Genomic DNA, 23,924 nt, shown 5'->3' on the forward strand with positions numbered 1-23,924 from the left:
CTCGTGCCCACTCAGCAGTCTGTTAGCGGTTTGCCCCTGTGGTGTGGCAGGGATAATGTTAGCGCCAGGGGTGTTAAAATAGCAGTGTTCAGAATGCTAATGGTGTTAGTGCCTGTGTGGTTAGAGGACCCTGTTTCTCCCAGTGCTGGCTTTAGTGTTAGATGGTAATTTAGGTAAGGGGGTTTGTGACAGCAGTGGTGTTGGGACCCAGTAGCATTAGGGTAAAGGAGGTTGCAGAAGCAGTGGCATTACATCCTGGCAAATTCCAACACTTGAAAGCCCTCTGCAGCCTCTGTGGGCTACCTTAGTTGTCTTCACCTTTTCTTAATCATTGTCTGGCATTGCTGCCAAGTGACATGGCTGCTGCACCCCACCCCAGAGTCACTTATTGCACCGGTGGGCGAGGGGAGCCCTTGCTGGGAGCTGATTCAGCTCTTTGGGATGACAGGTACTAGAAATGTCACATACATCCAGGGGCTGGGTGCGCCTCACTTGCACCTGAGCAGAGGGGAGCACAAGCCTGTGGGCATCAGATGATCCCACGTCTGACTATTGAGTCAGTGGAGGGATAATAAGCTGGCAGGCTGTGGGAGCATGTCTGCGTAATAAGAGCTCGTCCACCTGAGCAACGGTTGCACAGTTTAGCCCCAAATTCCCTCTGCTTCCCTGCTCTGACCCTGCAGTTGCCGTGAATATTGCAGGTGGGCAGGCACTGTTATTAATGATCAATTAAGCCTTTGTCCACCAAGGGTGAAATTGATCCCTGTGCAGCAGGCCAGCCCCAGCCCAATGCACCACTTAAATCCCACGAGAGCTGGCGCCCTGCACGGGCGTCAATTTCACTGGCAGTGCACATTGGTGTATGCAGAAAAGGGGCCACATTGCTGCCCAGGGGCAGAGGATGGTGACACCGAAGAATCAGCACTGACTGGGGGAGTGGGAGGGGTTACCCGATGCAGCATGTAATTCCCAATGGTCACGGAGTGTGTCCGTGTGTCCAGAGTAGTGGGGAAAGGGACAGGAGGAGGAAAGGACAGCTGGGATCCCAGTGTATCAGCACAGCTGTTGGGTAAGATATGGCTGCCATAAGTCCCTGCACCTGGCTGGTGAGGAACAGTCTATGGATTTAGGCCTGGTTCTGATCTTACTGGCCAAACCCCATTGGTTTAATAGAGTCACTCTTGACTTACAAAGGTCTTTGCAACATCAGGAACAGGTCCCTTGTACACAAAATATTTAGTATCCCCTGTCGCAGGAGGCAATTTTGCAAGGTGCTGAGTGCTTCTACCAGGGACTGAGGGTTCTCAGCACCTCCCAGGAACAGGCCCAACTTGGGTCTCTTGTTTTTCCACGCTGCAACTCTTTGTTGCCCCTGCCCTCAAGTCAGGATCTCCCCACCCTCTTGTCAGGAGAGAGTCTTATTCTTTCATAGTCATGGGCCAATATTGCTACTCTACTGGGGGTCCACCCTATCATAGCAAAGATGATCCCTGGGCTGGGCTCCAATGGGACCGCACATCTCTGTGCCATGCTGCTGCTAACACTAAGACTTGTCCAGTTCCCGACACCTCCCTGTTATGTTTCACCCTCAGATAGCGAGGTTGGTAAAAGATTGCAGCCAGCTGGCAGGAGACAAGATAATTTGGGAGCAATGGGAGGGGGAGGGGAAAAGTTAATAAAGAGGAGGAGATGGGGCAAAGCCATTGGAACAACGGAAAAAAAATAAAGCCACCCATCTGTTCATACATTCCCTTCCAGCTTGTGACTTTCCAAGGCTTGGGAAACCTCTTCTCTCTTTCTGGTGTCTTTGTTCATCAGGGAGTTCAATCACTGATTCACCCTGAGGACACTTCTGGTTCTCTTTGTCTGATGGAAAGCACCATATGAGTTGCCCACTGGAGCCAGGAACAACCAACTTCCTGCTCGTTTAGAAGAGGGTGGTAGAACTACAGTGGCAGAGGATGCTCTGAAGCGGGTTCTCGGTTCTGCCCAAGGAGAGGGAAGGAGAATGAAAGGCAGATGGTTCAGCGGAGATGGAAAACTGGCAGCCCTGTAGATGTCCAGCTGACATGTCCAGTTCAACATGTTCACCCACCATGTTCAAACATGAGAACTGAATCGTTGTCCCTTAGTGGCCGCTGACTACAGTAACACAGAGGTGGCACCTGCAGTGGGAACTACTCAGCTCCCTGAATCTAGAACAGCTCACCAGCTAAGGCAGCTGCTGCTCTAAGAATAAAGCTACCACAAAGAAATAACACCGTAAGTCAGCCCAACTGGCAGGATGTCCCCAAAGGTCATTGTATCCTTGAACCTATGTTGCCGGGAGTATCTGAGCAATAGGGCTCCACAAAACCAGGGCAGTCTATTACGGCACGGGAGTGAGGCGGAAAAATACACCAGCAGGCCTAAGCAAAGCTTAGCATGGAATGAAAACAGCATGCAAGCAGCTTTCATTTCACAGGGAGTGGATGGGGAGAGACATAGGAGACAGGGTGGGAGGGGAGGGAACATCAGACCCATGATGTTAGAGGCACACTTTTTTTCTGATCTTTTTTTTTTTTATCCTCAACAGCAAAAATAAACTAAAATAAACCAATCTGAGGTTAAATAAATATCACAGTTTTGTTTACATTATAAATGTTCTAATAATAATCAGGATAGGCCAAATTAATATTATTAATAATAATAAAGCAAACAAAGAAGAAGAAGAAAGCCCCAGAGAATTCCTGCCTGGATCGTGCTCTCAGATGGAAGGTTTGTGTGGCTGGGTTATTGTTTCGGGATCATGCCCTTGATGGCTGACTCCCGGTTTACATACGTGGCCCAGTAGACCAGGTTGAAAATGGCGAAGAGGATGGGAAAGACAATGCGCGACATCTTGTCCACCTTGCTGACGCTGTTATAGGTCTTCTTGCTTTCCGGGGGCTTCTCCTCCACACGGGGCACCTTGGGGGGCATAGTGGCAGTGGCGGTGGCCGTGGCGGCAGCACTCTTGGAGATGGTGGGCAGGCCGGGGTCCTTGGCAATGTTGAGGGCATACGTTGTGCCCACGATGTTGTAGGTGTTGTTGGCTTTCTTTGCCAGCGCCACTGGCTCTTTTTTCTAGGGAAGGGGGAAAAAAATCTGTATCAGACCAAGTAAAAGTGTAAGGAGAATGTTCCTCCTCTCAGCTACGCTGCTGTGTGGGTAGGCAGCTGCACAGCAACTCAAAGGATGGATCGTGGAAGGGAAAAATGGTGGGGAAAGAAGACTAGTGTTCAGAGACTTCATCATCCCTGCTCCACTTGGACTGTGAGATGGGCGACAGAGTGTGCTGGATTTTCCTCTTGCTTACCCCGGTTTCAAACAGGAGTTACTCTCTTGAAGTACAGCACACAGTGCCCATGGGGTCACGGGACTCCTACACGCCACCATGACACGAATAATAACCACCAAAATCAATGGGCCAGGTGCTCAACCCGGTGTTATCCCCTTAGCATCGCACCAGTGGCACGATGGTCACATACAGCTGCCCAACGTGCCGGTTCTATTCCAATCCCTCCCTGCTCCATGTATGCAAAACCAGCACAACGTACAGTGGCCGGAAGATATGGGGAGGCAGATTTGTCTCCACCTCACCTGGGTTGAATATTGCTCTGGCACATGTGAAGAGCCACGTGTTAACTGTGGTGTATGTAGGAGGAGACTCAGACCCAATGAGCTCAGTCTCCTGGGAAAGAGCTTGAACCAACTATCTAACCGTGCTTCCTGCCCATATTGTGGTGAAGAGTATCCTTGATACTGACTAGGGCTGGCCACGTGTTTGTAGTTGTCCTCTGGGACAAAGTGAATTACCTTGAGATATTGGGTTCTATCATTGCAACGATTGTGTCTTTATGTCACGAAGTGTGCAACAGCACATGATGACATGGGATCATGGTGATCCTGATGCAAACTAGGTGCTGCCTCTGTGTCCCCAGGACAGGTCATTCACCCTTTGTGCTGCTGAGCTGCACGATATGATGTCATGATGATCCAAATACATCCAGGGGACCTTTTAAAGTGTCTCATGAGCTAGGGCAGACAGATGAAGGACAGATCCCAACGGTCAGGCTGGCCCATGGATTTCAGGATGGTGGGCATGGCAGCCCTAGCACTGAGGGAAGGTTTTCATCTCACCCTCCTGCTACTAGGTGAAACACAACCTGGGAGATAAATGTACATCCCCTCCCCGTTATCCCCTCTTCTAAGTCATTGGGCTTATACGATAACCAACCTGCTCGCAGAGTGAGCTGACAGGAAGGGAACTTTCTGCAGCACGTGAAGCAGCTAAATAGGCTGGGGGTTGGTTACACTGCACGAAGTAGTGATGCAAAACACTGATGACAGACAGTCAGACAACCCTGATGGCAGGTGAGTGACAGACTCAGGTTGGTCAATGACGGAAACAGACTGGGTGGGGGGAATTGGGCTAAGAAAGGGGATAGAAGTGGCCTCTTTGCTGAAGGAGTTTGGAACAAGGCTGTCATGAAGATGAGGAAATCTAGTACATATCACACAAACCGACCTAATTCATGTAATGAAAAGCCCAGTGAGGAAAATCTATTTCTGGACAATAGAATCCTACAGATCACCTGCACTTCCCATGCTACACTGATTGCAATTCCCACAGAGCAGATCCAGGAGTCAGAGGTGCAGATGTGACACTGGATCCGACTGGGATCCTAGGGATCTGCCCTCAAAATGACACATTGTTGCCTCAATGGAGACAACATTTGCTAGGAGCGGCCGCTTTCCAAGGCCACGTTGGGGAAAAGCATTTCGCAGAGGTATCTGCTATGTCACGTAGGTCTAAAAGGAGCCTGTGCCGTCACTAGGCAGCACTGCTGACAATTCTCTGGCTAGAGCTGGAACAGACTAGCTCAGGGGTCCCCAAATTGTGGGGCCTGCCACCTGGAGGAACATCGGGGGAGCGCAGCAGGGCCTGGGCCAGCCCCCATGGGGAGTGGGGAAGGAGTGCCACCCCATCCCGCTCTGCCCCAAGCCATGGCTCCAGCCTCGGTTCCTAGCTTGGCCCCCCAGCCACGGTTCTCGGCTCGGCCCCGCAGCTCCGCTCCCAGCCTCTGTCACTGGCTGCTGTGGACTCGTCCCTGGCCACCGTGGCTCTTCTCCCAGTCCCCAGCTGCCACAGCCTCACTCCCAACCATGGCCCCCAACCCCAACTGTGGCCCCGGGAGGGCACGGACAATGGGATGGGGGAGCGTGACCTAAAAAGTTTGGGGACCACTGGCCTAGCTGGAGGTGCTAGGACAACAGCCTGGGAGGCAAGAGCCACAAGAGAGGCACTAACTCACGGCGCGATCCCAGCTCACACTACTCTACTTGCTTGTGACTCCGTCACACCCAGCATGAAAGTCTGTAAAAGCAGAAACGTCATTGCAATCCCTGCCCGGCACCAGGGCTGAGTAACTGGCCTGCATCCTGGAGCTGGGGTTCTCCTTTGTGCCTGCAGGACTCTATTCAGCCTGGTGAATTTGTAGCAAGCTAGGTAACTCGGAGAGCTATAAGGCAATGGGAACCGAATTCCTCCCCCATGTCCTCCACTGATTTCCCTGGAGTTACACCAGGGATGCAGTCGGCCCTGGCACTGTATATCCCTGTTAAACGTGGACATAAACACCAGTGTGCTGACTGAATAGTGGTGCTGCCACAAGAGCTTTGAACATCACATCACCCAGCTCATCCAAGCGCCAAGTATTTGAAGTGCCTGTCAGCTGAGCTGGCCCACCTGGTCATTGCGAATAACACCGGTACAAATGAGCTCCTTTCACGGTTCAGGAATCAATCACTGAGCCAACCCATCTTCCGCCTGGATGTTTTCTCTGCTGGCCTGCATTTGCCACACAGCTTGGACAACACTATCATCCCGTGGCTTGTCCATGACTCACTCCCTTTGACTGTTCATCCTACATCGCCCGTGATTTGTCAGCTAAGCCACATGGCACTGTTCCTGTTCGTGGACTGGATGAGTGCAACTTTTTGGACCGAAGACTCAACCAAACCACTGCACTTCCTGGTATGAATTTTCAGACAAATATTTAACCTTTGCTAAAGTCTGTGAAACCTTCAGGATGCATGGATGTTTCCAGGAAGATACTACCCCCTTCAGAATACATGTCAACCACAAATATTCAGACCCCCAGCATCAGCGCAAACCCGGCTCAATGGCTATATTTGCAAAGAATTTTACCCCGATTCGCTGTACCATGCCACCTTCTGAGCATGCACAATCAAGCCCCTTCACTCCCTCACATATCTAGCCATGGCCATTAACCCTGCATCTCTCTCTTGCTGAGGGAAGATTCAGCAGTGTTCTTGCAATCGCCCATATTAATCACTTAGGGTGAAATTCACCCCTCCCACAGAAAGCCTGAGTGTCTGGGTTTCGTGATGGTCACTTAGCAGAGGCTAGGATAGGCCACTCCAGAACAGCAACATAGTCCGTCTCTAGCCTCCCTTCAACCTGTAGGCTGCAACGGCAATAGCTGCTCTTCTGCAAGGGTATTAGGGCCTGGCCAACATCCAAACCTGCTCTGCATGCAAACCTATTTGGAGGCCCCCTCCTGCAATACCTGGGGCGTGGAGACTCGCCCATTTGTCTACTCTTCCTGCAGCCTCACAAATGCTGCTTAAGCACATCACAGGTGAATTTCACCCCTGGCCAGTTATCTCAGGAAAATTGACAGTCCACAATGCATCTTCAGTGGGAGGCTGCAGGCAGCAGCAGATCATTCTTTAAATCCATAACCAATAAACATATTAAGTGATGGCAGTTCCAGTAATAACTCCTGCGATTGCAGAAATAAAACTGTAAGTGACAAAGGCCAAAGACTGATTAGACTAGCAACCGGGCCATGTTTGCAGTATTTTATTGAGAAGGTTGCAAGGGTTTCTATTGTCTTCAGTGATTAACTGAACCACTGATTAATGATCAATTTAATGTAAGCAGAGGAGCCACGATTAATTGCACATCCTCAAAGAAGGTGAATTGTGTGAACATGTTGCTAGCTGTCCAGAGGTTTGAAAATGTCTTACCATTGAAACACTACATATACTATGATTACTTCTTACCATAGCTACAGGAGGAAATAAGGTTATTAATATGTAGTAATGGAAAGAATGATCAATTACCTCTGGCAGAATTTTATTGAAAGTGCACTGCAGTTTATTTTATTGTTAATCAGCCAGGTTATGGAGCAGAAAGGAATGAGAGACTGCAACTGACATGACACTTTTCAGCCTGGACAGTGTTTCCCTCCAAGAGGTGACCCTTCCAGCCTGGGGCAAGCACGTGAAAACAGGAGGTTATAACAATTTTGTTGTTGCAGTTTTCACTACTGGTAACTAAGACATTGTATCTAAGGCACAAGGGCCTGATTCAAAGTCCACTGAAGTGAGTGACTTTCCATAGGTTCAATAGGTTTTGGATCAGGCCCTTAAGCCTTAAGGAAAGCAGGAACTGCAGGAATGCTTGGAGCCCAACAGCCTGTGAATTTCAGCTGCTTGGGAATGTGGTGTGTTATGATGTTGGAGCAGTAAGGCTGTATAAAGAGTTTCCAAGGGTGCCCTGGTAACTGAGGCACAGAAGCTCAAGCAATCAGACTCCTGAGAGACTGGCACAAATGGTGTGGCCTTAGGTTCCCTGGGCAGTGTTTTATACAGTTGATAGCTCACGTAAGATTTCGACAAGATAAAAATGTGTTTATTAAAATCAGATACAAACCAGTCCTCCGACCTCCTGGCGGGTTTATTTGGGAGGGATTCCCTTTGCTAGCAAAACAGAAAGGAAAAGCGGAAAAACAAAAAGAGCAGACAAACAATCCAGATCCTTTAAAAATGGCAAAACTCCCACTGTTGGGAGAGAATGCGTGGTCACCCTCTATCATTCATCACAAAACTGACTTTGCACACTGCATTCCTAATGGAGGAAATGCGGGGAAGCTAGCGTGACAAGACAAGACATACATTTCTAGTGCATTATAGACCTCTCATCACATCATGTTCTTGAGACAAGCTTCCCTCCTGCGTACACACACCTTGCATACCTGTAAGGGAGCAGATAGGCCAGGGGCTTCCAGCTCGTAATTGCTCAATACACAGGGCTTTGACCCAATGCTTAACCTGGCTTGTGTCCATGTGTAGCCTCTCCTTGTGCTTGTGCTGGATGGAGAGCAACACCCTTGTGCTCCTTGGCTTGCAGGATCAAAGCAAGCAGGCAGAACTGAGAGAATGACTCAGCTACCCATACAGATGGAGGAGGGAGGAGGAGGAGGGAAGGCCAAGGAATGGCAGGTGGGCTATATCAGTGGACCTTTAAAATGAAGCTAATTTTAGGACTAAATGATCTAACAGTCAACATTGACTATCCAAGGTACAAGACAATGGAGAATTGTGGAGAGCAAGCTAGTAAGGCTGGGAAAGCTCAGCAAGTTCTTGTTTACTCTCAGGGGGTGGAGGGAAGCAACTAGTAGAGATGGGCCGGAGCCACAAAGTTTGGATCTGGAGCATAACTTTTCCAAAAGTTTGGAGGTGATCTAATTTGGGGGTTTGGTACCAGTCCATCTTTTCTGGTGAGGGAGAGAATGAGGTGAATGTACCATATATGGTAACAAAGGGGAAAGAAGAAGCAGTTCCCATGTAAACTGGTTTCAATATCTGAATCTGCAGACTTGCTTTATGGGAACAGAGGAGGCATACAAATCCTGCATCATTTACCGACTCACTCGCACCCTGCGCACACCGTTGGTCTCACAGGCACAAGGGAGGGAGTAAAGATCAGAACGCCGAGTGAAAGAGTTCTGTTTATTTTTTGGTCATGTTTTTTCGTGATGTTCCCCCGGAGAAGACAGGAGGGAGAAGAAGCTGCATGAGCTCAACCCCACAAGCAATTTGTACCATGTCCCAAGGACTAGAGGAGAAGGGAGTGATATCCTTTTGCCACCTGACATGAGGAGTCTACACTGCTGTGTTTCCAGGTGCCTGGTTGCAGGTACTCCCATTGGGAGTTGTTTCGCTGCCGGAAGTTCAGGTGAGTGCAGAGCAGGCAAGGAGATAGAACTAAATGGTGGTGCTTCTACAGACAATGATGCCATGGCAGAGAGAGGCAAGTTACAGGTGGGTGGTCCCAGAGGAGGATCCCCAAAGATGCCCCACCTTGAGGGAGGGACATTGTTTCTATGAGGGATAATCATGGGTAATTTTCATTCTCACAGGTTTGGTGGCCTTTCCAGACTCTGGTGACAAAGACCCTTTAGATGTGATCTCTCTGGATTCCAGTTGCAAGGACCACCATAAAGGTGGCCTGTATAGATTCTAGGGGTGACAACCCCACTGCAGAATCCTCTCTAAGGCAGCCCATCTGCACTTGAGTGGTGGGGAAATCCCTTCAGAGACTGCATCGCCAGGGTCCAGTGACGAGATTCCCCTTAGATGCAAGCCGTCTGCTTTCCAGGTATGAGGCTCTCTCGCCACCGAGACAGTCCCTCCAGGTTCCAGTTGGGGGGATCTCTTTAATGGGACCATTCTGGGGACTCCAGAGGTGAAGTACATTGTCATTGAAACCATTCGTCTTTCATGGGCACTTCAACCTTTTCTCCTGGCTGATTATTGGTGCCTTTCAGCACACCACTGGAGATGGTTCTTCAAAACTGATCCCCTGCCCTCAAACAAAATTATTGCACTGGGCACCAGAGGCCATTCTTCAGTTTGATCTATAGTCCCAGGCCTGCTCCAGCAGCTCTATCCTAGAGAAATGGAGTGAGTGCAAGGAATTATTTGATCCAATAGGGCACAGCACACCCATACACCCTTAGGAAGCAACTAGCAATGGCGAGACACAAAAGGCTTACAGGAGCTTTGGTTCAAAGAAGCATTAGTCAAATCATCTCCGGAAGTTAGCTGGGGCTGGCTGACTTTCTTATGAGATCCACGGTGCTTCCTGATTTTGATTGGATGAGAATTGCAGAGAATGTAGCATTTCCTGTGGTATTTCAGCACTTCCCAAGGAAGGCCTGACACAGATACACTGTAGCTGGGCTGCAATTTATTGTTGATCATGTCTACGATGGCAGTGCCTAGGGACCAACCAAGCTCAGTTCCCCAGTGTGCTAGGTGCTATGCAAACAGTGCAGTAGACTGCCCTGCCCCAAAGAGCTTACAATCTAAATTGATGGGGCAATGCAATGTGAGGGAAAGGGGAATAACACACCAGCAGAGTGAACCACAATGTGCATGGTCCTTTTGGCCTCTGGCAGCTGTTGTGAGAGGGCAGGTTTCCGGGTGGGAGAGGTCAATAAGTTAGCAGATTCTATCAAGTCCTGGAAAAGCAGGATAACCCCAGAAAGTCAAGACGCCCAGCCACCGTAATTGGTGGGTTGTGTAAGAAAAGTTGGTGCAGTCCAGGCCATAGAGAAAGAGAGGATTTCAGCCTCAAGGGCTGTTAATCTGGACGATTTCACCAGTGCTAAAAATTAAATCTTTTTCTTCTTATCCGATCATCAGGGATTGGGTCATTTGGCAAGTATTCACCATCTTCACTGGTCCGAGGCAGCCCTTATTTACCATCTTCTTTGACGCAATCCATCCATTGCTTCCACAGCTTTCCTTGGGGTCTCTTTCCGACCCCCTCTCCTGCTATGCTATTTTTCGCACGTCCTCTTCATTCATCTTCTGTATGTGTCCAAACCAGCAAAATCAGGCTCCCTGGATTTTGTCAGCTACATCAAGGATTCCGACATCCATCTCTAAAGCTTTCATTTCACAATCTGTCTCTCCGTGTAACACTTTTCATTGTGCAAAGACATCTCATCGTGAACACCTGTAGGTGTTGAACCTGCTACCTCTTTACCACCCAGGCTTCTGCACCATCCAGCATACAATTGGGCTTCTAGCCCAAACATTAATTACTGTAGAAATAATCACAAAGGTAAATAACAAATTGTCTGGTTTCAGGGACAGCTTTACAAGGACCAGAGCTCAACCTGGGCATATCAGTGGCAGCTTTACTGCTGGTACAAATACTTCTAAAATTGCCAACATCCAGTCTTAAGCCAGTGGGGTGTTTTTGCTTTTTGTGTGTGGTGGTTTTTTTTCCAGATTCAACCTCCTAACTTGTCATTTGTTTCAAGAACAGCTCATTGAAGGCTGAAACTGAGCCAACAAGGAATCTTCACAGGGTTCCAGGCACTCTGCCTGGAAACATGTCAGCAGGATAGAAAAGCAGAACAAACATGGGGATCCAGCTACTTCCCAAGCCCTCCGAACCTGCCATTCTTCCTGGGATACTCTTCTATTAAATGGCATTAGGTTTGGTGGAAAGTGAATAGAAAATACGTCAGAGAGGGAGGAATCTGATCAGCTTTCCTGATCTGTAACCCGACTGGAGGTGGCTGAAGCTCATGAGGATGGATAAGCACCAAACTGGAAGAGCACCCAGCCATTTGGACGTTTATCTGACCATCTTGAGTTTTGGGGCTCACAAGAATGGCTCCCCTTGTAAAATTTCTGGTACTTCATGTCTCCCTATTGCGTTACTGCAAGAGCAAGATATCTTCATGGTATCTTCATGATATTTTAGCACCTACAATCTGAAGAGAGCAACTCAGAAATAAAGGAGGATTTTTTAAAAAAAACTTAACTGAGGGTTTTGGGTTTTTTAAAAAACTTCTGAAGTCATTTGAGATGGGTTTGGTTTGAGTGAAGGGTGAAGGGCCACCTTGGACTTTATTTTATTCACTCTGTTCTGCCCATTCCTAAATAGGACCCAACCAATTTAGGATCTGATCCGACTCCCACTGATGTCAATTGGAGTCATTCCATTGACATCAATAGGTGCTGGACTGGGTCTTTAATCTCTATGGGCCAAATTCAGGCCTATCATGTGAGCTTGATCTTAATGACGTTGCACGTGCTTCCATCATGTGTCAATTGGCCTTAGAGAACCACTCTGGTAGGACAATCTCTTTTGAAGTTCAGACTCAATCTGGAGCATCACACTGGTGTAAAGAAGATCCAAGGACCCAGAAGAGGCAGGGAAGCAACATGAGAAGTAATGAGAAGTGGGCTTCCTACCGCAGGGCTGATATTGGCTCTAGTTCTTTAATCTTCCTCCCATTCACATGTTGCCTGTCTCTTCGACCTTGTTCTCAATGCTGTAGCTCAGTCAACATCAAGGGACTGGGCTACTGAGTTCTCTCTCTAGAGATCTATTTGCAGTGAGGCAAGATATTTGCACACGGTCCCTCAGCAGTTCTGAGCAGCACATTATAGCAGACAAAAAAAAAAAAGAAAAAAAGTGCTCCAGAACCAAGAACAAGGACAAAGCTGATTTTGAAATTGATTCAATAAATATAAATATGGGAGCAGCATGCCACAGTAAGCGATTTCTCTGAGCAGCCCAGATTAAATCAGCATGGGGGTGTCAACGAACGCCAGCGATGGCTGTCGCGAAGGAAGCTGTCAGAGAAGCCGATCTGAAGCCAGAAGAGAAAAGGTGGGGGATTGCCCACTAATTTTCTGCCAGTTGCTGCTTCTGATTGCTCTCTTCCCTGCCAGTGTAGCTGTCTGCCAAATCACCCTCCCTGTGATATGCCTGCCGTGCACCGGGCATCCACTGTGACATGCAGTGAGGAAGCAGGGAGAATGAGGCTGGAGGCTTCTCTTCTTCGGTGGGGCCAGCATCCCACCAAGCAACTGGCTTTGGGGCTTTCTGCTGGCGCGTCAGGGCAGCAACATGGTGCAGAAAGCAGCTGGCAGTGAGCAAAGAAAGAGAGAGACTGAACCACACAGAGAGACATGCACAGATGCAACCAGAGAGAGTCAGACACACATATGCGCACGCACACAGACAGAGGGAGGGGCAGAAGGAGAAACTGACCGGATCATGAGTGTGCAAGGGTTTTTCCCCCACCTAACAATCAAGACAATACATTGCATCAGTCCATTCTCCCTCCACCCCCAAGAACCGCTCCAGTCAAGACCTGAATTGATGACCCCAGTGAGTAACATCCAGCCTACTGTAATGTGCCGGGCTGCACGTTACCCACTCCTGGTCCCAATGCAGCTCTCTCGTGGGACGTTTCTTTGCCCTCCCGCGCTCCCAGGCCTTGCCTCCAGGACTCACCTTCATCACCTGGGCCTCCAGCACTTTCTTGCCATCCCAGGCCCAGCTACGCTTGGTGAAGTAGTTGACAGTGGCAAACTCGATCAGCGCAGAAAACACGAAGGCGTAACAGACGGCTATGAACCAATCCATGGCCGTCGCGTACGCCACTTTCGGTAAGGAGTTTCTGGCGCTGATGCTCAGTGTGGTCATGGTGAGAACGGTGGTGACGCCTGTGGGAACAAAGCAGGAGAGGATGATGCTGTCACAGCACGCAACCACCTTGATGTGCCTGTCCTGACCCGTCCTCTCTCCCTGGGGCATAGCTAGTGAGCGGGACATTGAAACCCTCCCTGGTCAATGAGCTGTCTCTTCCCATTCTCTCTTTGTCCTCCAAGGTAGAGAATCCATCACAACCATGGACCAAAGGCACCGAAGCCATAGGTAGGGCCAGCCCCATTAACTTCATTGAGCCCATGCCCACTTACCTCAGCAATGAGTTTGGCCAGATGAGGAACTCAGGCCTGGGTTCCATTCCTGTCTCTGCTATTGGCCTTCTGGGTGGCGTTGGGCAAGTCACTTCACCTCCCTGTTCCTCAGTTTCCCCTTACACCTCTTGTCTACTGAGATGGCAAACTTTATGAGGCACAGCTTATCTCACTACGTGTTTGGACAGCATCTAGTTCTCTGCTGCCACTGGTTGCTACCATAATAAAATAGTACACAGTGGTAGCAGTGATAAGGTGCAGCCAGCCAGGCAGATCTAGCTGGACATTTGTGAAGGAGTGGTTATTAGGGCATTTAAAATTAGGTTTTGTGGAGTATTTAACACATATATGTCTATACTCGCCTCCCCACTTCCTCCCATAAGAAAATAACTGTAACACTTATGACTTTTTCATACTATCCTTTCCATCTGTTGACCTCAAAGAATCTTACAAAGGTGGGTGAATGCAACTAACTCCATTTTATAGAAAGGGAAACTGAGGCACAGAGAGAGGATGTGACTTGCCCAAGATCACACAAAAAGTCACTGGCAGAACTGGGAACAGAGCCCAGATATCTGGACTTACAGGCTGGCTCTCTCACCACTGGACCACGCTATCAGAATTTTTAAGACAGGTTGTTGCAGTTACTCATTGCAAAATGGCTTTTTAAATTAATGACATTCTTCATGAAAAATTGTTAACATTGTCGAAACTTTTCAATTCACGTGACAAATTGTGCCTTTTTAAACATGTAATACAGCACCTTGTATTTCTTTTGTGGACACAGCCTATCTCAGAAGCATCCCTAGCCCTATGCATACCATACCACTTCACCTCTACAAATAAATACGTGCTTATCTGGCGAGGTGAGGTGGAGTTTAGTGACAGGCCTGGAAAGTGGACTCGTTTCCACAGCATGCACGGTAGAGGTGATTGGGAACTTGTCAATGAAACATTTTTTCCCCCATCAGAAAATACCGATTCATCGAAACTAAACGTTTTCCTGAGAAAGGTTTGGTTCCAACACATTTTTTGACTCAAAAATCTGATTTAAAAACTTTTCAAATTGTCAAAAGATTTCATTTTGACATTTTTTAAATGAAAAACCCTGGACTTCTGGTTCAAAATAAATTTCATTTTGAAATTTAAGCTAGTTATAGTTAAAAAAAAAAAAAAAGGCAAAATTGTAATGAAATGTTTCAAAATTATCAAAATCTGAAACAAAAAATTTTTTGGATTTTCAGTTTGCAAAAATTTTCAAGATTTTGACTTTGTCCTGATTCAGGATTATTATTATTATTATTATTATTTAGCTCTTGAAACTTTTCATGGGACAGGAAAAGCCATTTCCCATCCAGCTCTAAAACAAGGGTCCCTTACAACTCCCTGCCAATTTGCCTCAAGCATGATCTGCAAAGAGGAACCTCTGTATGGATAAGTCTCCATGGTCCATTCAGTTTTGGCCTCGTTGCTGGACTGAGATCAACCAATTCATTTCACACAGGCCAGGACGCATGGAGATGTGAACCAGCAACCTACAAATGAAAGACTCCATATCCTATTATCCATTGCAGAACCTCCAGCTCCCCATATATGTACATTAAAGGGAAATTAAATAGCTTTCCTTATTTCACTTTTCTGATATAACCCATTTGGGGAGAAAATTGCTACATGTCAACATTTTCTTTGCTATAAATAGACCCACTTTTCTTTTTCGTTTAGTTGCCAGATGTTGGGTTCAATACTTGATCAAGGCCATTATTGAAAGCCTTCGTTTATCAGAAACCTGTGCTGAGGCAAATGAACAAGGTCAAATCTTCGTTGAAAGGGTTTCTGCTATGACTGACTGTGACAATAGTTATTATCTTCCCCACCCCTAGCTCAGTATAAGGTGGCTATCCTCTGCCATCATTGGACAAGGGTTAAAATATTGTTTGGGAAGCGGGCTAGGCCTCAGTTCTATCCCAGCCCAGTGCAGAGGGGAGAGCAGAAGGGGGTGGGGGGCTGCTGGAGAGTTTGCTTGACCTGAACTCACCCTGTGCCATGGGCCTTGGCCCAGGGGTCAGAGAGTGAGCCCTCTCCACCCTGCACTCACCCTGGCTCCATTCCATCCCACGGTCTGGGCCCAGGGGTTGGAGAATGTGCCCAGGTAGAAGAGGCTCCATTCTGCCCTGTGGTGCTGGTTTGGGCTGAGCCCCCTCTAGCTGTAGCAACCTGCTGCCTATGCCTGCCATGCTCTAAAGAAGCCCTCTCTGATACCTGCAGCTGTTGTAGAGGGAACGAGGAGACCCCGGCCTCAGGCCTTGGCACGTACGTGAAGGGGGAATTCATTTTAAAATAGTTTGTTAACATATTTGTAACTCTGGCCCTACCTTTCACCTCTGACAGTGAAGTGAAAAGATACTGTGTAAAGAAAAGAAAGTAATTAAAATCTATTTAACATGCAGTCCTATTGACTCAGCCCCGGGATCTGTTCAACACATGCACAGGTCTGACCAGGAGTGTGATCAGCAAGTACAAGCTGTGTGCAGACCCACAGCCCTCTTCCCCACACAACCTATTACACCCCACAGCCAATATGTCTATGGAACTTCGAACAAAGCAGATGTACACAGTTCTATGTAATGGGATTGTCAACATCTAGATTCTTGCTTTTATCAGGAGAGCTGATCAGGAATTTGTCGACAGACAGTTTTACTGAAAAATGCTGATTATTTGAATCCCAAACTGTTTCCGTGAAACAAAGGCCGTTCCGATGAATCTACTGACTTGAAAAAATTTGTGGAGGAAAGTTTCAACATGGTGGAAACGGAAAATGTCCGGTTTTTGAGTGACATCTCTTTTCATTTTTAGAAAATAGAAAAGGTCAGAACTGAAACAAAACCTTTTGAAATGGTCAAAACAAAGCATTCTGATGGAACCAAATCGATTGAAAGAAAACATGTCTGGTTCATGAAAATTGTCACTATTCAGAGTTTTCATCCCCATTGGGATGGGAAAACTTTCTGATGTCTTGAAAATCTTCATGGGAGGAGAAAACTGTTTCCTGCCCTTCTCTATTACTCAGCACCTGACTTGGCATCACTTGGTTTTCTCACGGATGCCAATGGTTGCAGGGTCGGGGCTATTGCGATATCTAGGGTGGTGTGCTAACACAGGGGAAGGAATGGAGCTCACAATCTAAATCAAAAGTATTTCCAGTAGAATATATTCAGCACCAAGTAAAGTAAAATCTATTAAATATCAGAGACAGCAGAATGTTCTGTTTTGGGAGGGGCTGCTGGAAAATCAAATCACTGTAAAGCTGCTACATTTCATTCTGCTGGGTTCTGCCAACAGGTCAACCACATCCATGATCGGTCGCAGAGCTAGTAGTGTTATCAAGGGCACCTGAATTCAGCCCATTGCCCAGAGAAAACCAGCAGCTCTGCTGTCGCCACGGTCCTGACTGGTGGGAACTCAAGGACGAAGGTAGGTTCTGTGAGCACTGTGCACCTTCTCGATGACCTTCGCCAAGAAGGGCAGGTTTTAACCCAAGTGCTAGCTCACATGCTCGCTGGTTTCAGGTAATGACCAGTGAGCTATAGGAGAAAGGCTACCACATCTGTTCTTTCCTCATCCTGGCCACCTTCTTGCCTCTCAGCCAGCCTCTTCCTGTTCCGAGTTGCCTTCCTCCCATTCTCAGGGTGCTTCCTTCCCCCTTGCGTTCTGGGTGGAACACAGACTAGAATGCTGGCTGGGAGCGCTTCGGAGATCAGGATTCTGGCTATTTCAACCTTGCCACTCACCCGCCAGAGAGGTGAAAGACAAAAACCTCAGCAGGAACATTCCTCTTTAGAAATGAAAATGGGAGGTGGCAGCACACACAGCACATGCCTGCCTATGCCCAGGGGGGCTGGCATGCCCCAGCAGAGGGCAACGGTTCACATGAATACAAAGCACCTATCAACAGGGGAGAGACAAGAGATTTCACCAATCCCGAGCGCTGCTCAGCAGCCCTGCAGACGATACTGTTCACCAAGCAGTGGGATTCAGAGATATGCTGTGTCCACAAAAGTAGTATAGGGTTCACGCATGAGACCTTCAGGTAGCACAGGGAGGAGCACCAGACAGATCAGATTAAAAAACGCTGGCAGACAGACAGACAGATGTGGTGCCATTCCCTTCAGTGCTATGGTTACCAAAAAGGCCAAGGTTCCTCTTCCACTGAAATCCCTTACCCATCAGCTTCCTGCATGTCAGAGACTCACCGAATACAGTTCGGGCGGGAACAGACTCCCTGTTAAGCCAGAAGGAAACCTGTGATAGGATGACAGTCATAATGCAGGGCAGGTACGTCTGGATCACAAAGTACCCAATCTTCCTCTTGAGGTGAAAGTGGGTGGTCATGACGACATATTCCCCTGGAGGGACAGCAGGTTAGAGCAGAGAGCAGCAGAACAATCGTTACTTGCCAGGCCTGAGCCAATAAAACCTCAGTCCAGATCTCAAAGTAGCATTTTTATCCCCAGAGGTCAAGATGTGTGAACGTCCCAGTCCTGTAGTGCTGTATCACCTGATATTGCGGCATGTGTGGAAGTTACCATCTGACATGTCATGATACCTCATGATAAAGTAGCTCATGCCATAAAGGTGTGAAACTGGTATGTGTTTGTTGCAATAAAAACTGGGGCTGTGCCACTCTGACATACAAAGCTTTTATACAAACAGAGATTGGTTTGCATGTGGGCAGGTGGAGGCTATGAGAACCTTCAACAGCCAGAAAAGGGATATAAAGCTCCAAGCATTGGTCCTTTTAAAGCCCCTTTCCTCAGGACTTGAGGACTTAACAAAATGAAAAACATTGAGCAACAATCCTCAGTTGCTTTCCCTGCTTCACCCAGCCAGCAGGGAAGAAGACGCCTTCCACCTGCTTCCTCTTCTGAATCAGCTTCCACTCTCTTTTATACTCCACCCCATGCAGCCATATGGCAGGAAGGGCCATGTAACCCCACAGACTTTATCTTGTCACAGTAAGAGTCTGGCACCCTCTATCTTTTGACAAACGATGTTATGAACTGCCAATACCCAACCCCTCCCCGTATCATTCATCTGGAAGGTTGGGACAGGATGCTGGTTGTTAGAGGTCTGGGGTGTGGGACAGAAAATGATGTCTATTTGCCATCTCTATTTTCCTTCCCCAGCATTCATGGAAATGGTTGGAGCCTTCAGTTTGGCTTCATCACTGCTGGAACACAGTGTCTTTTTGTTTTGACTCTAGCTTTGTTAAGCCATTATGCATTGGTGTCTTTTGCAGGTTTCTTACCATTTCACTCTATTACTTTGTTCTTATTTTTTACTACAACTTGATGGCAGAGCTAGATCGAATATTATGACATTTAGTTCCCTGGGCTCCACACATGTCCTCAAGGGAAGCGATCTGAGCTATTAAAGATGGATATAACTAACATCAAGTGCAACAGAGGGGAAATATCCTCACATGAGAGTACTAGCAAACACACAGAAGGAGAAAGTTAGGAGAGACACACATGGGGTAACTGCAGGTAACTTTACCTGAATTCACAGGGGGAAAGGGAGGAGCAGCGGGGGGGAAGGAGGGTGGAGGGAGAGAGAGAGAGATGATTAGTTTTGGTCATTAAACAGAAAACATTTGTTTGGGACGCTCTTCTACAACTGTCATAATATTTGCCCAAGACAATTCAGTGAAAGTCAGAGTGACCCTCACTGGCATGCTCTTCACCTGTGACATTCTCCTGGGAGACTGAAAGTTGGGCCAGTTCAGCTGAACCCCAGGTGTTGAGAAGCAGCTGAGCAAGGCAGGAGAGCCTGAATCCCATTGATTTCCAGTGGCAGTGGGCAGGAAGGCAGAAAAGCTCTCCTACCCCATTGGCCAACTGAATCTGAACAGCTGGCTCTGCTGCTGCAGATGCAGTGTGATACCTCCTAGCTTGGATATGCTCCATCTGCAAACACTCAGCATAGGGAGATAAGTTTGGCAATGCTGGGGAGGTCCTGAAAAGCCTGGATATATTCTACCCACCAGTCTTCCTCGGTAGGTATTTTTATTGCACTCAGCACCATGGTACCTGAGCACCAGCATCATGTTATGGAGCTTTCTTTCATAGCACGGACATGCTCTGTCCACTTGAACAACGTAGGGTGTCCCTCAGGTGACCCTGTCTAGCCAGAGATTCTGTCCATCATAACCTAGGAATGTTCCATCTCCCACCAGGCCAGCTTGTTCTTAGGGTGTGTTGTGCTGCTTATCCTTAAAAACCTCCCTCTGCTCCATCCAACAACAAGGTCACAGCATGGTGTTAGGGAGTGTTGTGATTCCCAGTCAAAGCCTGCACTACTGGAATGGCTCCATCTCCCATCATCCCAGCCTGGATCTAAGGCCACTGTGCTGCTGGCAATGCTATCCTTGGACATGATCCACTGTCTGCCAGTGACACTGGGTATTACTGGAAGTGCCAGCTTTTGACTGAGATACCTTCCTTGGCTCCCTTTTACTTTGCAGACATTATGGACCCAATGACTACAACAATCTACTTTTGATTTCACATGAGAACACCCCACCTATTCCCACCGGACAGTGTACACAGCTCTTACGTCCATTTCCAGCCCCAACACACTCCAGTACCTGTACTGGATCGGACCATCTCTGTTCCAACAACATGGCCCAGGAGGTCATACTGATTCAGGCGAGATCCACCTTTGGCCACTTCCACTGATTTATCCTTCCCCAGCGTCCAGGTGTAGATCACCTCCGTCTTCGTGTAGGCATCTGCGGAGGAGGAAGTGGAAGGAGGTCAAGCTTCTGACCACCCTAAAACCTACCAATGAGTTGGGGCCAAATTCAGCCTCGGTGTGTCTTCAGTGGAGCCACAGCGACTAATATGGCCAGCTATGTCTACCCACCAAGATGACTTTAGAAACAGTTAATCATATCACTAAAGTCAGGGCCGGCTGCCGGCTGCCTGCCAGATGTTTAGACTTTGGGGAGGAGTAGAAAGACAGTGCAACATCTTAAGTGGCAGTGTACTCTCCTTTAATGTTCCAGCCTACCTAGCAGTGACTTGTCATTTCTGAACACATCATAAATATACACTCATGTTCACACCATCCCCACCCCCTCACCTGCACTCCTCCCTTACATTTGCACACCCGCTACCCCCCGCCCCCCCGCTCACACTTACATGCACTCACATGCTCGCTTTCTCTCTATTGCCAACCCAGAAGCATTCAGAAATCATGAGTCAGGCCCCAGAGAATCAGGAGATTGACTTAAAAATCATGAGATTATAAAAAAAATACATTTTGGATTCTTTGTGTTTGCCACCTGGGGTGGGAGTGTTTAGGGAGTCACATTTTCAAGATTTTCTCTGTAATCAGGTGGACTAGAAATGGCCTTATTATAAAAAATCATAGCTGAGATTTTTGCAAAATCACAGGACTCCAGGAGTTGGCGCTTGAAGAAAAACACCAAATACCACGAGACTTGCAATATGCTGGTAACTCTGCTCTCTTTTAACCTGCCTCCCCCAACCCTCCTCTAGTACGGTGAGCAGGTGAGCAGCTACCTGTTTCAAGGAGAAAGAGAAGTGGAGCCCATGTCCTCCTCTTCCCCCTCTGGGGAAAGTACTAGCAGCTCAAGTCTATCTATTTCCTTATTCCCTGTCCCCACAAAAGAAACAGCTAATGGGCCTGTGTTTTCCTGGAAGTAGAGCAGGGGTTGGGGGAGGTTGCAGACAATGAGAAGCATACCTGCAGACAGTTCCCTGGCACAGGTGTTCAGAACCAGGGACCTTCCCAGCCAAACAGAGGCTGTTAGTGCTACCCATAAGGGCCAGATTGCAAGATTCCACCTCTGACTGCAGCTCTCTGCAGTGATCAGGTCTACTGCAGAAGCCCTGATGAAGAGATGCTGGGAAAGGAAACACTGACGAGAGATTTTTAACTCACCCCCTTTCCTTAGGGTTCCCCTACAAGACTTAAAGGGAGATCAGGATAATTTTCTGCACAATTGATGATGGGTCAAATTCTAGCCTGTGAAATCTCCCAGTTCCTGCTTTGTGGGATATTGTGGGTTGAAACATAAATGATTTGTCTAATTAAAAAAGAAAATGCCATGATTGCATTTTAGGTTTTGGCAAACCTGTTAAATGTTAAGGAGAAAATGTTGATGAATGGGCTAAGTTTCTCTCTGTGTAACTGTGCTGTGTCAGCATTTCCAATGCAGCTCTGCTAATGCACCTTAAACCCGACCGGCAGCACTCTGCTTTTCCAAGCCTGCCCTCCTCCCACCACTGCCAGTACACCTGCATCCTGATCTGTAACACCCCGTTATTCCATTCCTGGGCCCTCACAGCCGATGTACCTTAACCTTAGACTAGAAAGCCCTCTTATTATTTCAGTGCTCGACATTCACCTCCCCACATGTCATCTTGTATGCAAATAAGGTTGTCAACTCTATAATGGTTGTCCTCTGGGACACAGGCATTCCTTGTGTCACGTAGCCGTGGCATTGATATTTTGGGTTTGTTTAAACCCTGAAGATATTTCTGGTCTGTTTAGTTCTGTTTCCACAATGTGGGGCAGCTCAGTCCAAATAAGGACAATAAGAAGCGCAACTCCTGCAGCACCCTCTGCTCTCCTACTCTTGGACATCCCAGGCATAGATATCCACCTTTGAGCCAGAGTGCATGCTAGCTTTGTGATGTGTTTGATGCTGGCCAACCAGGTGCCAACTCAAGCCATGTTTCAATATAACATTGACAAACATATCGCTGAAATCAGCTGGGCACACCTATGTGTTAGCATAGCGAAAATAGCTATTAGAATGATAAGACTGTGTTTCGTGTTTAGACTTTATGGAATGCTTGTAACTTGCTGCCTGAATTAATCTCACTTAAAACACCTGTTTCTGTATTGTAAGCCTCTGTGACTGTGTAAATCACCAGGCAGGAGAGAGACATTAACCGGTGCAAAGTGCTGGTCCCCAACAGGTCTTATGTCCTGCCCAATGGTGAATGTCCCTCGACACCAGACAGACTATTGTGGAACATTAGAGAGGACAAAAGACGTTTGCTTTGCCTTTCCCCTTCTGAAGATGAGTCATGCAAGTGGATTCTCCCCATCAGATGAGTTTGCCTATCAGAGCACAAATGTGGAGGGGGATAAAAACCCCGAACAAGAGGGAACAGCTTCTTTATGCTGCTTGGACTCTTGGGGACAAGGTTTACTAGGCATAAGCTACAGATCTCCAGTGCTTAGCATGGGTTAGCCCTAAAGGTCATAAAGCGCTTGCCTATTATAAAGCTTCTGTTACTTTTTGAAACTTCATCAAAATCAAGTTATTGCCACGAAACATTTAAAGTTCAATAAATCGTCATTGTCAGATGGACAAAGATTCCAGCAGAGAAATGCCACCAGCTCCAGCTCTGGGACGGGGAGCTGTGGTGGGAGCACAGCTTACCCAAGCTAGGGAGAGGCGGGTGAAGCTGTTTGTCCCCATACTAACCTGGCAACCTTACAGTGAGACCCAGGGTCACTTACTCATCTCTAGAGTCCAAATTACTTGCAAATACACACACACACACACATACACACACACACAGCTCCTATGGACCACAGTGGGATCCACATGCATGGCAGAGAGTTTGGTTTTATTACATGTAGCAGCTGGCAAATCTGTGGGCGCTATGTGATTAGTAACAATGCCATGTAAAATACCCGATTGAAGTGATACATTAAATAAGTAAGCTACCAGCATATTGACACACCAGACTGCACTGTGTGACACCCCCGCCTTTAAGAAGGTTGAACTAGGAACTTACAACTCCCAAATTTCAGCGGGCAGGCATGCACGTCCATTGGGAAGTCCTCCAGGTGCATGGGGCACTCCGCATGAATTGTTAACCTACAAGACAAAGACAGGCCATCATCAGAAACGCACGTCTGCTGAGGATCTAGCATGGAGCTGCTGCAGCAGCATCTTATCCTATATCCACCAAACTGTACAAAGATTCACAATGCTGACTCCTAGCAGATCTCTTAGCAGCAGGCCGTCTAGTATGGAGAGAACAGAATGCACTTCATTCTTGCCACCTTTCCCAGTTTGAAAACTGAGTCCGACTGACCAAGTTCATCTTTGACCACTAACTGCAATCTAGAAAATCTACTGAAATCCTGTACATTATGTGCAGAGAAATCATTCACACCAAGTTCTAACAATGCCATGTTTTGCATCATAGACCTTATTGCAAACATAGGAGAAATTACTTTTCCAATGA

General features: G+C 47.6%; 1 protein-coding gene across 1 annotated transcript in view; it reads right to left on the bottom strand.

The window, feature by feature from the left end:
• Window positions 1–1,691: 1,691 nt before the first annotated feature.
• GABRA3 (gamma-aminobutyric acid type A receptor subunit alpha3) overlaps window positions 1,692–23,924 on the bottom strand; it is a 100,871-nt gene continuing 78,638 nt past the window's right edge. The window contains exons 6-10 of the mRNA XM_067549770.1: window positions 23,469–23,551; window positions 20,273–20,416; window positions 17,880–18,032; window positions 13,163–13,374; window positions 1,692–3,105 (exon numbers count right to left, since the gene is read on the bottom strand). Of these exons, the coding sequence (XP_067405871.1) occupies window positions 2,773–3,105; window positions 13,163–13,374; window positions 17,880–18,032; window positions 20,273–20,416; window positions 23,469–23,551 (925 nt within the window). The 3' untranslated portion in view covers window positions 1,692–2,772. The remainder of the gene's footprint in view (window positions 3,106–13,162; window positions 13,375–17,879; window positions 18,033–20,272; window positions 20,417–23,468; window positions 23,552–23,924) is intronic.

This window comes from Emydura macquarii, unplaced genomic scaffold (genome assembly GCF_026122565.2).
Source record: "Emydura macquarii macquarii isolate MOO-44397 ecotype Brisbane River unplaced genomic scaffold, CSIRO-AGI_Emac_v2 contig_1253, whole genome shotgun sequence".
NCBI classification, from domain to species: Eukaryota; Metazoa; Chordata; order Testudines; family Chelidae; genus Emydura; species Emydura macquarii.